This window comes from Bemisia tabaci, chromosome 2 (assembly GCF_918797505.1).
Source record: "Bemisia tabaci chromosome 2, PGI_BMITA_v3".
NCBI lineage: Eukaryota > Metazoa > Arthropoda > Insecta > Hemiptera > Aleyrodidae > Bemisia > Bemisia tabaci.
The window spans coordinates 78,114,548-78,130,182 of NC_092794.1; the positions used below are offsets into that span (position 1 = coordinate 78,114,548).

The 15,635-nt window shown below is 39.8% G+C and overlaps 1 protein-coding gene across 2 annotated transcripts in view; it reads left to right on the forward strand.

The window, feature by feature from the left end:
- mask (multiple ankyrin repeats single KH domain) overlaps positions 1–15,635 on the forward strand; it is a 154,367-nt gene that overhangs the window by 123,958 nt on the left and 14,774 nt on the right. For both annotated transcript variants that reach the window (XR_011899182.1, XM_072296328.1), the window contains exon 32: positions 13,680–13,781. Coding sequence is in view for 1 of the 2 variants with exons in the window: in XM_072296328.1 (XP_072152429.1) it covers positions 13,680–13,781 (102 nt within the window). In the remaining variant the exon portion in view is untranslated. The remainder of the gene's footprint in view (positions 1–13,679; positions 13,782–15,635) is intronic.

Below are 15,635 nucleotides of genomic sequence, written 5' to 3' on the forward strand. Positions count from 1 at the left end.
ATGTACCTAAGGTGAGTCGGTCATAATATTTCCAAAAATGTCGCTTTGCCAGAATATAAACTCAAAATTAGTGATTTTTTCAACACTTAGAAATTTATACTAAACTTTGACTGCTCAAAGTTGTAGCACAGCTTACCTCTTGAATGTTGAAAATAAAACTTGAATGTTGAAAATTAAACTTGAGTGACGAAAGGTGAATAGAGTTGAATTCGATTGAGCAAGCAAGATAATGCCGGTCTGATAGCTCAAGCTTGGTTGATTTGAGAACCTCAGTTTAAGGTGATCCTATGTGATTTCGAAGGGTGCCATAAGTCCAGAGTTTCCAGAAAGTCCGAAAATAGCACTGATATTTTAAGGGCTGTCCGAAAGTACTGAAAAAGTGCGTAAATTCCGCCATGAGGTCCGGAATGATTTTCATTTTTGTCGCAATGTGAGCGAGAAATTAAAATTATTGAAATTTTTCGAATTTCGTCAAATGGAGGTACTGAAAAGGTATTGAATTTTTCTCTTGAGGAGGTACTGAATTTCTTTGGAATGTACTGAAAAAGCACCGTAAAAGTTTGACTTTTAGCCAGCCTGTTTTAGTAGACACCCTGTGTAGGGTGGAGATCCGCCACGACGCTGCGCTGCCCCTCGCTTTACGTCTTTGAAAGCATTAATTATCACAATGTACAAGATAATGCAAGAAACTGATCCATAACGTGTAGCAGCATTAATACTGAGTAGAATGACATCCTTTTTGTTAAGATTCATTGTAAATTTATACTTGAAACTCCGATAACGGACGCTGCCCATTGACTCAATGTGTAAGAGAAAAATGACGTTATAACAACTCTCTCTTACAAATTGAGTCAATGGGCTACGTCCATCATTGGAGTTTCAGGTCTAAACTTGGAGCTTGTGAAGTAATTTTTAATTCCTGCATTTTTGATAACTAGAGCACATATTTCTGTGGGATTTTTTGTGATATTCTTGAACAATATTAACCTACAAAAAAGAAGTTTAAAGTTGAGAGTGTTTCAAGCTACCATCTGATTGCGCATCACTGAAAAAAGCTAAGATACCTGAAGCTAAATTGAACAGAGGAGCGATAGAAAAACGTGCTTCAAAAAAGAAGCCGGCACGATCCTTATGGGGAATCCTTCCCGGCCAAATCTCGTGAAACTTGGATATGTTGCTCAGCTGGTCATTCTAATCAAAAGCTCTCAGGGCCGAAAGAGATCCCATGTGCGGTTTTCGAGATATTCGCTGTTTTATATGCGTGAACGGAGGTCTCACCAGCTAAACCATTGTGCGGCGCTACTCGTGCCCTTTCCTTTCAGTCCAATCCGGCCCCTCTCTGCTTCCCCACCACCCGTGCCCACTGCTCGGACTCTGACACCCATGAGGCTTTGCTCACCATCACCAGGCCGCGCCGCAGTATGGTCACGTAGCCCAATTTAAGCGGCATTAAATCAGATATTTATGTTTAAACCTTGTAACATGAGTTTTTAGGGTTTTTTTGGGTTGCTAATATGCTAACATTTTAAAAAAGAAATCCATTTTTAATTTCTCTATAACTTTGGTAATACTTTGTTTACAAACCTTAATTGAGGCTAGGCAATTCTGTCAAAGCAGTGATCTTGTAGTCATTGCATTTCATTCCTCTCCGAGGGCCTCGGGTTCGGTTCTCCGGAGAAGATTATAGTTTTTTTTTTGCTTAAAAATTATTATTGCATTGGAAGGACCATATAAAGCTAAATGTAGTAGAACTTCGTCAATTCGTCATACTACTGTCAAAGGAACAGTAGACCGCCCAGGATAATACTACCACGTTTCATGACTCAGGATCCCTTCTGGCAAGTCCCACCGATCGACCGTTTGGGCTCGTTTTCATCTGTCAATCTGAACTTGAGCTTAAATGTATCTATTTTGATAGACTATGTGTGTAAAACATGATAAAACATCGAAAAAAAAAGATTACGTAGCATGGTGTCAACAAACAGTTTTTCTAAGTTTTTACTGACACTGTGATCATCTAAAAAAAAAATTCTGACTCTTGTGAGAGATGATCTTGGTGTCAACAAAACTTAAAATCTCCCTCTATAGCATCTTTCAAAGAGAATCGCCATGTTTAGCCCCTTTTTTGGATACCCGAGTTGGTCAACGGGACAGGGTTCAAATGAAAGTTTATGGTAAGGCAAACTTGCAGGCAAAGTTTCAACTTGAAGTGAGCCGCTGTTTAGGCTGTACAGCGTTGTCAGTTTTTCATTTTTTTATGCGAAAATCAAGGAATTCTGAACTAATCGTCGAGAGCATTATAATTACACTGACTTTTACATCGGTCTACAGGCAGAATACTACCCTCAGATCGCATAGAAGCGCAATTAAAGGCCATCGTGAACTTCTTGAAGCAGTGTTGCCAATTTTTTCTTAATTTTTTAACATAGAATGAGGGTATTTTCGAGACTTTTGGTGGAAAACCTGTACCCTCATGGGCTATGACTTCGACGAATATGGGCTAAAAACATTACCATACGATGGTAAAGCTACGGAACCTTAGGCGCGTCTGTCCGTGGCGTCCTAGACGCCGGCGGAAAACTCTGCTACCGAGTCGAGGGCGAGAAGACGCTCACATTTCGGAGCACGGCACCTTAGGAGCGGAATCCATGGATTTTTTCCGCTCTGTCCGCTGTCAATTTCTCGAATTTTCGTTGATCGGACAGTATGCTCTGGGCCGCGAAAATGGCTGGACGCGCTTTTTTTTTAGGAGGGTGTGGATTCGATCGACAAAAATCGACCGAAAAATAAAAACGTGAATCGATCGACACCGATTCGATGGACAAATTACTAAAAAACCGGTGTGGATTCGATCGACAAAAAACGTGCATCGATAGACGAGAAATGATTGACAATTAAAAGAAAAACCGGTATCAAGTCAATCGACATGAATCGATCGACGTAATTCGATCAATTCACAATTTGGTCGATCGATTCACAGGTTTGTCGATCAACTCAAAGGTTTGTCGATCGACTCATAGGTTTGTCGATTGATTCACAGGTTTGTCGATCGACTCATAGGATTGTCGATCGATTCACAGGTTTGTCAATAGACTCACAGGTTTGTCGATCGATCCACGGCTTTTGTCGATCGATCCACGGCTTTTGTCGATCGATTCACGGGTGGGTCGGTCGATCCACGGCTCTTGTCGATCGATTCACGGAATTGTCAATCGATTCACGGCTTTTGTCGATCAATTCGCAGCCTTTGTGATCAATTCGTGGGTTTTTTCGAACTAAACACATTCCAAAATATGTAGGAAAGGCAGCGGACTGAGCGGAATTTGTCGGCGTCTTCGCTCCGATCTATTCGCGACAGATCGGAGCGTCCTCCATCGGCGTTTTCCGCAGCGTCTCTTCGCCGCTAAGGTGCCGTCCCCGCGCAAAAATCATTAGACAGATTTATCGGCGTCTGGACGCCGCGTCCAGACGCGCCTAAGGTTCCGTACCTTAAATGATCGCTGCTCACGGAGAAAATCGAATTTCCAAAGCAATGTTGCCAAGTTCATTTTAATTTCTTACAAAAACTAAGTACATATATTCTCAAGTGAATGCTCGAAATACGTAATTTTTGGCTGAATACCACCATTGCATAGTGCATGATTACTGTTCAGGGTAAAAATGGAATTTTCAGAGCAACTTTGCCACATTGTGAACATTTATTTTACGATAAGACTCTGATATTTTTGAGTTTTGGTGCAAAATTTGTACTCTAAGGGGCTTTCATTCTACAGTATAAGCAAATTATTACCCTACAACACTATAGGATTGGTCTTAAGGGAGAAGACGAATTTTTAGGCCAATGTTACCATTTCATGGCATTTTTACGTTAAAATAAAGATATTTTTCAGCTCCATATTTGAAAATCAAAACGCGATTCTCTGTTCTGGGAGGCATGAGAGCCTCATGCTGTAGCATTTAGTTGTCATTCATGCAAAAAATTCAATTTGCCCATACTCGTCAAAGTTATAGCCCATGAGGGTACAGGTTTTCTGCCAAAAGTCTTGAAAGTACCCTCATTCTATGTTAAAAAATTAAGAAAAAATTGGCAACACTGCTTCGAAAATTTCACGATGGCCTTTAATTGCACTTCTATGCGATCTGAGGGTAGTATTCTGCCTGTAGACCGATGTAAAAGTCTGTGTAATTATAATGCTCTCGACTATTAGTTCAGAATTCCTTGATTTTCGCATAAAAAAATGAAAAACTGACAACGCTGTACAGCCTAAACAGCGGCTCACTTCAAATTGAAACTTTGCCTGCAAGTTTGCCTTACCATAAGCTTTCATTTGAGCCTTGTCCCATCGACCAACTTGGGTGTACTAGTCTGTTCACTGGACTAATAGCTCAGAATTCCTTGATTTTAGCACATAAATATGAAAAATTCGCAACGCTGTACAGCCTGAATGGGGGCTCACTTCAAGTTGAAACTTTGCCTGGAATTTTGCCTTACCATAGGCTCACATTTAAGTCTTGTCCGGTTGACCAACTCGGGCATCCAAAAAGGGGCTAAAAAACACTCCTTTTTGGCGAGGCTCTTTCAAGTCTTGTTTTCTGGTGCTATTTACCGTGGCCTAACCTAACCGAACCCAACTTAATCTAACCTAACCCAACTTAATCTAACCTAAGCCAACTCTAACTCACAAAACGAACTCAACTTCACTGAACCAAACTCTCCCTGATCTAATCTAACCTTGCCTGTCCTAACCTAACCTTACCTAATATATTTATACTTGACCTAAACCTCTCCTTCAGACTTAATATTTTAATTTTTCATATGAGGAAGATATCTTTCTGTTTGTTGACACCATGCTCAGAGCCCGTTTTTACATTTTACTGCTGGAGCACCATGTCAACAATCAATGACCTAATGATCAGATTTTAGGTTTGTTGAATCCATTTAAGGTTACCATCGAAACTTTAGCAGAACTGGGAAGTGGCTTCTTGAGACGATTTTTCGCGGTTCTTGAGCACTAGTTTCAATTCCCTCCAATCAGCCCCATCATCTCGTATTACTCTGCCTGGGCAAATGTAGGCTCTAATGCATCTGAGTTGATAGAATATGACAATGGAACATGATAAAGTGCATGGTGAATGACATTATGATAGCTTATATTAGTTAGTGCTAAAAAACGCGAAAACACCATTTTTAAGGCTACGGTGGATTACAGATCTGCCATTCAGACTAGAAGGAAGTCTAGAGTCATCAAAACAACTTTCAAGTAAAATTACAAGGTGCAAAGTATATTTTTTTGGTCCTACTTTTGCGATTTTAATAAAAAACTGACTATGTCTAAGGGCTAGTCTAGAGCAATAGTAATGATGAAAAGGAAATTTTCAGCATGTAACATCTTCAACATACCCTACATTTTGTGAATCAGGTGCCCAGTCACTTTCAGGTACAGCGAAACAACGTAAACAAACCCTTCAACACAGCACTGCCGCTCGGTAACAGGAATCGCACTCAAAAGTGCTCTGCGCACCGCCCTTCCTATGCTTGTCACATCTTAATTAGTGCTATTATCGAAGTGATATTTTATAGGAGTCTCTACAGTATATACTATCGATCTACATCTTAAAATCGAACTTTTCCTAACTTCATTTTTTCGATTTATTACCGCTTAAATCGGGCTAAGGGGACTACAGTGCGCCGCACGCCGTCTTATAACACAGCCTAGTGATGATAGGCATAACATAGCCTCGTGAGCGTCGAAGTCCGAGCCTCGGGTACGGGTGGCGGGGAAGCGGAGAGGGGCCGGAGTGAACTGAGAGGGAAGGGCACGAGCTTTTTATGGTCCTTTCAATGCAATAATAATTTTTAATAAAAAAAAAACTATAATCTTCTCTGGAGAACCGAACCCGGGACCCCTCGGAGAGGAATGAGATGCAGTGACAACTAGACCACTGCGTTGACAGAATCGCCTAGCCTCAATTAAGGTTTGTAAACAAAGTATTACCAAAATTATAAAGAAATTAAAAATAGATTTTTTTTTAAATGTTAGCATATCAACAACCCAAAAAAACCCTAAAAACTCATGTTACAAGGTTTAAACATAAATATCTGATTTAATGCCGCTTAAATCGGGCTACGTGACCATACTGTGGCGCGGCCTGGTGATGGTGAGCAAAGCCTCATGGGCGTCAGAGTCCGAGCAGTGGGCACGGGTGGTGAGGAAGCAGAGAGGGGCCGGATTGGACTGAAAGGAAAGGGCACGAGTAGCGCCGCACAATGGTTTAGCTGGCGAGACCTCCGTTCACGCATATAAAACAGCGAATATCTCGAAAACCGCACATGGGATCTCTTTCGGCCCTGAGAGCTTTTGATTAGAATGACCAGCTGAGCAACATATCCAAGTTTCACGAGATTTGGCCGGGAAGGATTCCCCATAAGGATCGTGCCGGCTTCTTTTTTGAAGCACGTTTTTCTATCGCTCCTCTGTTCAATTTAGCTTCAGGTATCTTAGCTTTTTTCAGTGATGCGCAATCAGATGGTAGCTTGAAACACTCAACTTTAAACTTCTTTTTTGTAGGTTAATATTGTTCAAGAATATCACAAAAAATCCCACAGAAATATGTGCTCTAGTTATCAAAAATGCAGGAATTAAAAATTACTACACAAGCTCCAAGTTTAGACCTGAAACTCCAATGATGGACATAGCCCATTGACTCAATGTGTAAGAGAGAGTTGTTATAACGTCATTTTTCTCTTACACATTGAGTCAATGGGCAGCGTCCGTTATCGGAGTTTCAAGTATAAATTTACAATGTTACAAGGTTTAAACATAAATATCTGACTTGGTGCTGCTTAAATCGGGCTATGTGACCATACTGCGGCGCATCCTGGTGATGGTGAGCAAAGCCTCATGGGCGTTAGAGTCCGAGCACTGGGCACGGGTGGTGGGGAAGCAGAGAGGGGCCGGATTGGACTGAAAGGAAAGGGCACGAGTAGCGCCGCACAATGGTTTAGCTGGTGAGACCTCCGTTCACGCATATAAAATGGCGAATATCTCGAAAATCAGCCCTAAAGAGCTTTTGATTAGAATGACTAGCTGAGCAACATATCCAAGTTTCCTGAGATTTGGCCAGAGAGGATTCCCCACAAGGATCATGCCGGCTTCTTATTTGAAGCACGTTTTTCTATCGCTCCTCTATTCAATTTAGCTTCAGGTATCTCTCAGGTTCAGATGAATTTGGTCTATTTTGCTCCACCGCGCTAGAGGGAATCGGAAGTCAATAGTATGGCCACTGTCAGGAGGACCTCGGCAGACGCCATTAGGCTTTTTTGGTGTTGCGCATGTAAATGGTAGCAGAAAATTCTTGTTTTTCGTGGGTTTCAAGAATTCTCGGAAAATTTCCGTTATTACCCGTATGTACTCTCTTTTCTTCAAAAATGCAATAATTTATAAATTACTCAACAAGCTCATTGGCCAAATTTCGAAATTGAACTCTGAATTGTTGATCTGACTCAAAGTAGGGGGCAAAAAGTCCATGAATTCTTTTTTTCAAACGTTCTTGATTGCATCTCAATCTTCTTCTAATAGTGATTTAGCTCAAAGGTCCATCTTCTTGAGATTTTAATTTAAAGTTTTTAGATACGATCATGAAACCAACATTATAGGAAAGTGAATCCCATGCTATTTAGCCTAAGTTGTTGTCTGTCTCAAGTCTCACCCTCTTGACCTGAAAGTCTTACTGGACAAAAACATTATAAACCAAAGAGGGCCCTCCTTGGAAGGCAAAGGTGCTGCCTCTGTACTTCGTGTGTAGAAGTCAAGGATCACGCTACAACACTTCGTCTCTCATCCAGATTGCCACTCAGGGTTCCTAGCAGTTTGGATAATCTGGGACTGCTGGAATATATTTTCTATAGAGTTGTTTTGAAATAAGTTATTCATTAGCGAAGGGCAAGGAGCCAAAATTTTAAATTTTGGCAGTTCTTTTTAGCGCCTTAGCAGCTAAAATTCTTTTAGCATCCAAAAATTTAGAAGAACTTATTCTCATTAAAATTTCGTTTGCTATAATGGAGAATTTGCAAGGGTCTGAAATTTGATGAATTTCCTGTTTAAGTGGAATCCTCTGAGTGAACTGAACACGAAGATACCCTTGATTCATAAATTGAGCAATTATTAGAGGAGATATGACAAAATAACCGATTCTGCTAAAATACATGTGTTTAAATGGGAAATGCCGCCAGATGACGTCACAAGGCGGCACATTTTCTCACTTTTAAATCAATTTTTCTCCAATTTCCCATGTCAGAAAAAAATTATGAAAAATATTGCGAACTCAGCTCATTAGGCACTTTCAGATGAAGCAATAAAAAAATTGCGTGCAAATTCTCCATTTTGCAGAAAATTTTGTTGATTGAAAAATCATAAGAAAGCAAGATTTTTTTTTTTTTTTCTAAAACGGAATTTCGGGTCATCTTTGTGCAATTATTCCCAAGTGGCGGCGTTTGCTGTGGAAATATCTTTGCATCTTCACGTCAATGCAATATTCAGATTCAGCATTCAAAATAGCATGAGTCAGTCAACGTAATATTTTCCAAGGAATTTTTCCCAAGAAACTCCCAAGTGCCCAATGGCCTAATGACAGAAATTAAAAAATTTACTTTATGAAATGACATATCTCATGACTTGTTTTAAACTTATCTTAGTCTAGCATGATATGCTCAGGGATTTTATGATTAACTATGTAGCTTCTCTGAAAATAAATCAAGCCAAGTTTCATTCAGTTAAAAGGGTGCAGACTGAAGGTTTTATACAGTTACAGTTACTAGGGGGCTGTGCCCCCTGGCTGCTATGCAGCCCAACCCCCTGAAGGGGCTCCGCGCCATCAATGGGCGGCCCTATTTTTACCCTCCTATCAATGTTGGTCTATTTTTCCCCTGAAAAATTACGATATGAGGTATACTTTACTTTTATAATGAAATGATTTTTGTTTTTGATGAATAAAGAAAAAAAAATGTTTGAAGTCAAAATAATGCGTTCTGCAATGACTGATTGATGAAACATTGCAGTAGAACAACGAACAATGATAATCAGGTCATAATAAGCTTGTTCAGTAATTCGTATTTCTTGCATTTTTGGAAACTTGAGAGTGCACATAGTTCACAGGAATTTTCTCCGATTTTTTTGAGCAACATTAACCCACAAAATACGAGTCCAAAAGTCTGTATTTTGGGCTCCCATTTAATCTCGCGTTAAATTTACGTATTATTTATAGATGAAGTATAGCATGCTACATATAATGTCGTATTCCTCTTCAAATATACATGCAGGTGAGTAGATTTTGAAATTTTGAGCGCACAATTTGCTTATGAAAGAAGCGAGCACTAACATGATTTCCACTTACCATTACCACTTCCTGATAAATTTTTATAACTTGATGCTTTTGAAAATTAAGTTGTAACGTCGGTTCAGCCGCAGCATTCACCAGAAAATTCCTTCTTCGATCAGACTTTTGATGATTCATCGTTGAAATAGCTTTGAACTGATTAAATATAAATGACACCGCACGAGTGTCATTTAGTAATGAATCATAGATCAAAGTATAAATTTGAAGCTGTTAGAGCAGTAATTTTATCAGACAAGAGTGACCGTCTAAATGCAAAACCCACTTACGACAGATCTCAGAAACTTTGCATCACCGCAAGGAGATATTAACAGAATATCTATACACCAAATTATTTACGCAACTAGGTGAATTTCTTTGGTAAATTATTGCGCTTAAGAGAAAGTCCTGACCGTAGAAAACAAGAAATAATACCTGTACCGATAGCATAACTGTGTATATGCACTACAGTGGTCACTTACAAAGAACAGACACGAACAAACACTTATGACAAACATTGAAGAAGAGAGCAGAACTGGATTAAGTAACTGTAATCTTTGATTTAGTTCTACTGCGAATTTGAAGAGCCATAAGACACACATCAGATGTGTAATCACTTGGTTTGGGCCAAAGAAACCTCGAACTACATGAGATTATATCAGTGAAGCTTGAGAGGTCAAAAGGCTATAATACTACGAGGGTCATCCACAAAGTAAGTTTCCCTACCTTGTATCTTCCGAACAAAAAGAGATAAATTAAATCAATAAAAATGTACACATTTGGCATACTCTAAGCTTTAAAACAAGCTCAAGTTTTTGAAAATCGGTCGAGGAATTCGCGAGAAAACTCAGTTTTACTGAGACGACCTCCTGTCGTGGCGTGCCCACCTCCGAGGTCAGGATGCGCGGAGAGTCGTTTACTTCAGACTCGGCTTATCGCCTCTAAACATCAAAACTTAAAAGATTTTATTAAGTAGGCCTTACCTTACTTTTTGAGATAGTCTCCGCATCTTTTTTGACATTTCTGGTATCATCACAGCAGCTTTTTCATGCCTTCCGCGTAGAGGGTCTCGTCTTGGCTCCAAAACCAGTCATTGCCAGCGATTTGCACTTCCAAATCAGTTGCTTTCCGTGGTAAAATGTTTCCCCAATCCTCCGCACTCTCATAATTTAGCCTCAGGAGACTTTCGTCTATTCCTGAGATGAAAAACTCCCACTGTGGAAAGCGACTTCCAACCGATTTAGAGCTGCAGAGCGCTGGCAATGACTGGTTTTGGAGCCAAGACGAGACCCTCTACGCGAAAGGCATGAAAAAGCTGCTGTGATGATACCAGAAATGTCAAAAAAGTTGCGGAGACTATCTCAAAAAGTAAGGTAAGGCCTACTTGATAAAATCTTTTAAATTCCTTTTTGATTTGATGTTTAGAGGCGATAAGCCGAGTCTGAAGTAAGCGACTCTCCGCGCATCCTGACCTCGGAGGTGGGCACGCGACGACAGGAGGTCGTCTCAGTAAAACTGAGTTTCCTCGCGAATTCCTCGACCGATTTTCAAAAACTTGAGCTTGTTTTAAAGCTTAGAGTATGCCAAATGTGTACGTTTTTATTGATTTAATTTATCTCTTTTTGTTCGGAAGATACAAGGTAGGGAAACTTACTTTTTGGATGACCCTCGTAAATAAATGGTGAACTTCTAACTCTTGAATGAATTCAGGACCACATACTTAAGACAAAGAAACTGCAAAACATTTGATTTGAGGCGAAAATGAAAAGAGAATGGTCAAAAAATAGTAAAAGAAGAAAGTCTGGGTTTGGACATTGGACTTGTAAAACTGATTTTCAGAATGCACCTTGAAATGAGCCGATAGGCCGTGGCTTCAGGTTGTAAAATACGATGAATATTATCGCCAAATACTTAGTTGAAGTCGTAAATGGATTTAAATTAATTAAAATTAAGAGATTTCGAGTTGTTTGGATCCTCGGTGTTATCTATCTTCGTTTGTTTACGACCCACACGCGGCAGAGGCATGCAGAGGTACCTCGCCGGCATGCTAGGTTAAAAGCGTGGCCATCGCCGGACGGATAGAATGGGCGCCATTTTAAGATGGCCCAAGCGGCGCGCGTTTAAATGGGAGCCCAAAATACGGACTTTTGGACTCGTATTTCGTGGGTTAATATTGCTCAAAAAAATCGGAGAAAATTCCTGTGAACTATGTGCACTCTCTAGTTTCCAAAAATGCAAGAATTACGAATTACTGAACAAGCTCATTAGCTGAGGAGTCGGGAATCGAACCCACATCTTGAAACATGCGGGCGCTTCCGACATCTTAGACGACTCGGCCACCGCGCATCTTAAGGAGTCAGGGGCGAATCTTGTGTTGATAAGTAGAGCTGATGCGCAGGCTACTCAGCCACTGCGTAACCTCTTCAACCTCTGCGCAACCTTCTGAGCATAGCGGCAGCAGGTTGCGGAGGATTCTGTAAATTCGCTCACTTTTATAACTTAATTGGAAAAAAACCTGGGTCCTATTTCCAAAATCGGATTAGAGCGGGCTCATTTAGGGCCTATCACCTGTTGATAACCGCAAAAATCATGAAAATCAGCCCGATAGAACGATCAAACGAACTATGACAAAGAACATAGATTTACATTGTTTAAATGGAAAAATTCGCACTTTTACCAAGTAATATAAAAAAACCTGGATCATATTTTGAAAATCTAAATAGAGCGGACTCATCTAGAGACAACTGCCCGTCGATATCCACAAAAATCGTGAAAATCGGCCTGGTAGAACGCTGGAACTAAGCGTTACCGGTTAAGCAAAATTAGGAGGTCTCGGAGCTTGTAGTATAGATTTGTAGCAGGGCTCACGTCATAATGAACACAGTTCCGTTTGGTAGAAGTACGTTCAATTCTACGATTAATTCCCGCATTTTCATTCATGCGCGTTTGAATGAAACTATGCGATTGAAGCTTCGTTTTTACGGGCGCACTCATTTCGCAGTATTTGAAATCGTCTTAACACTTAAAGTGCCGCGGAAGATGGCTGGCTTGGAAAGAAGAAGGGCCCGGGCGAGGGCGACCCTCTCGGCTCGTATACCGTCGCGCGAGAGTTTTATGGGTCTTTTAGGACGCTGCCGTCTGTCCCAAAAAATATCGAAAACGCTCATTTGTCTTTAAAGAGAAACCGTGTTATTTCTGCGCAATCTGACAACCACATTATTTGTCCCAGTTTCGCAAAGGACCTTATTTAAAATCGGCCATTTCCAACCTGGGCCAAAACTTTGTAATATTTTCAGGGGTGATAGAGGACCACTTCCCGAGTCCAAAACACTGACGATTTTTAAATTTGGATTGTTTTAAAGCTTAGACGGTCTACTTTCAAAAAATAATAGTTTTGTAATTTTTCGTGCGTTCCTTTCAACGCAATGGCTCAAAACGTAAAAAATTGAAATTTTGAGCTACGGCAACGTGGTAACAATGGATGAAAATTTCAAAATGGACCAATTTCGTGAACAGCAGCTGAAATCTGATAACTTTCTCTAAATTTTGAGACCCAGATCACCTCTCTGCGACAAACCGTTCACGAGATATGCCAGTTTAAAGTTTTAACTTTAACTCCCTCCCCCTCCCGCCCTAATTATCCAAATTCAAAAATCGTCAGTGTTTTGGACTCGGGAAGTGGTCCTCTATCACCCCTGAAAATATTACAAAGATTTGGCCGAGGTTGGAAATGGCCGATTTCGAATGAGTTTCTTTGGAAAAAAGGCAATTACTCTCGTATGGGTGAAAATTTCAAAAATCGGGCTTCTAGGTGCACGTGTGCGTATAAGGCTGCATCAGTGTGTAGGAAGGTCTATGTTGAGACTTCAATGGTATGCTCTGTACACCTTGACATAGACACGGTGAATTATTTAGATCTTTCGCGATAACTCGACCATTTGTAAGCATTTTATGGACAAAAAGCTTCAGCATAACCATTTCAGCTCGCCCCTTCATCATGACGAATTTCAAGTTCATCGGATCAATATTAGTCACGAAATAGGCAGAAATAGATTTGCAGATTTTTCGCAATTACTCGGCTAAAAATGAAAAATTCGAAAAAAGGAGATCGTGCCGTCCTATAACACAGAAGGTGTCACAACTCTGTAAAATTTCCATACTCTCGTCCTAACGGTAACTTCTGGACAGGGCAGAACAGATCTCGACAATTTTAGGGCTTAGGATTTTATAATATAGTAAGAAATTTGCACAGCCCTTTGGCTTTTGGCCGGCTTTGACTAATTTTGTTCCCATCTTTCATCTTCCAGTTTTAAATGTATCTTCCTCAACCACTCTTACTGGGTCACGAAACTTAGTTTCCTCATCGCCCCTCCCCACAACTCCAGCCTCTCCAAGACAAGTAGCTACCGGTAAGTTAATATAAGTTAATACTCTCATATTAGCACCCCGCCAGTTCTAATCTCAAAATTATTGAGACAATTCAAAATAAAATACTCAGACAAATGGCAGGGGCCAGGTGGTACGAGCGTAACATCGATATTAGAGATGAGCTTGGGATCGAAGAAATGGACATGTACATCTCACGTACGTACAATAGCTATGAAGAGAGACTGGGCAGTCACCCCAATCCCGAAGCAATAGCGCTTTTGGATTGGGGCTCTGAGACCCGGTGGTTAAAAAGACGCAAACCACATGAGTTGAGCACGGCTCATTTCCGTCGGTGTTAGGCTCGTGCCTCTGGCCCCTATCAGTCTTAGTTGACTGACAGGGCGAAAGCATAGTTATAAAATTAAAAATAAAATTTTCTAGAATCTAGTTCTAGGAATAATTATAGTTAATATTAGTCAGTTTTTCTCCCGCTTTTTACAGGATTTTACTTCTATCTCATTTGTTCATCTTTCATTATCATTCTCATTAATTTAATCCATAAAGCGGTGTTTATTTCTATATTATTATATTAGGCTTAAAGGAAAATTTGTAAAGACTTGTAAGGTCTAGTAATATAAGTTGTAATTCAATATGTGTAATTACGAAAATAAGTAAATAATAATAATAATAAAAAAAAAAATATTAGCACCAGGGTTTTTTTAGGCAACAAATACTGAATGATTCATCAAACACACACTATACTGGATTGTTTTTATACAATTGTACCCTTAAAATTGTGTTACCTAACCTAAAATCACCTGATACATTATAGCCTCCTCTAGAATATCCTGATTTCATCTGATTATTTATCTTACTAGCCGTTCTGGGCGCGCTTTGCGCGCCCGGCACGTCTAGCCGGGGGGCTGCGCCCCCTGGACATTCGACTCGCTTCGCGAGCCGATTTTGTAGTGGTTGCGAATTTTTCATCACTTTATTATGAAGATTTCATAGAAACATTGTTACATTTTCCCTCCACAATTAATTAACTTGTAGAATAATAATGACGGGGCAAGAGATAGACTGTATCTTGAAATGGACGGTTCCCACTTAGCAGAAACAGCCAACACCACGAGAAAATGAGGAACCATCTTTAGCTACCTTTTTTTTTTTCCTTTTTTTTTTTTTTTTACTTTTCGGAAAAAAATTACTGAAATTTTAGTTGCGCTTAAATGATAAGTATCAATATAAATTTCCCCTTTTTACAGTGTCATTAAAATAATAAAAAGTTACCCAGAGGGAAATTTCATTTATATTCACGGTGGGCCTGCAACTCAAAATTTGAATAAATTTGCCGTTATTCAATTGAGCTGGGCCTATATATGAAATCCCACAGACCCATTAAACTTACATTGACAGGTCGGGAGTTCGTCTTATGACGCACAATGTCAAAAAACAAATTAATTGTGTCGCCAGACAACACGTCCTGCAATACTTCATCAATTGAAGCTGGATTCATGCTTATTTTATCAAATATATCCTCAGAGAACAAAGGATAGGAAAAGAAATATTAGGACAGAAAGGAAATGAAAAGACAGAGAAACGCAGAAGAGATTCAAGAAAAGCACAGTATAACAGAGAAAAAATAAAGAAAAATAACAAAGAAAACGACTCCACTATGGTAATATGAGCTCAGCTGCGTGTGAGCATTAGCAAGATAAAATAAAAACAGATTTAAGAAAAACACAGTAAAGCAGAGAAAATGTACAGTCAAATAAATAAAGAAAATTACTATCAAAGAAATTCTAATTATTCGGAAAATAATTCGCTGGCGTAATCTATGCGTAGCTGCGTGGGAGCATGAGGGAGATTTATCATCAACTGACCGTGGCCGCTAG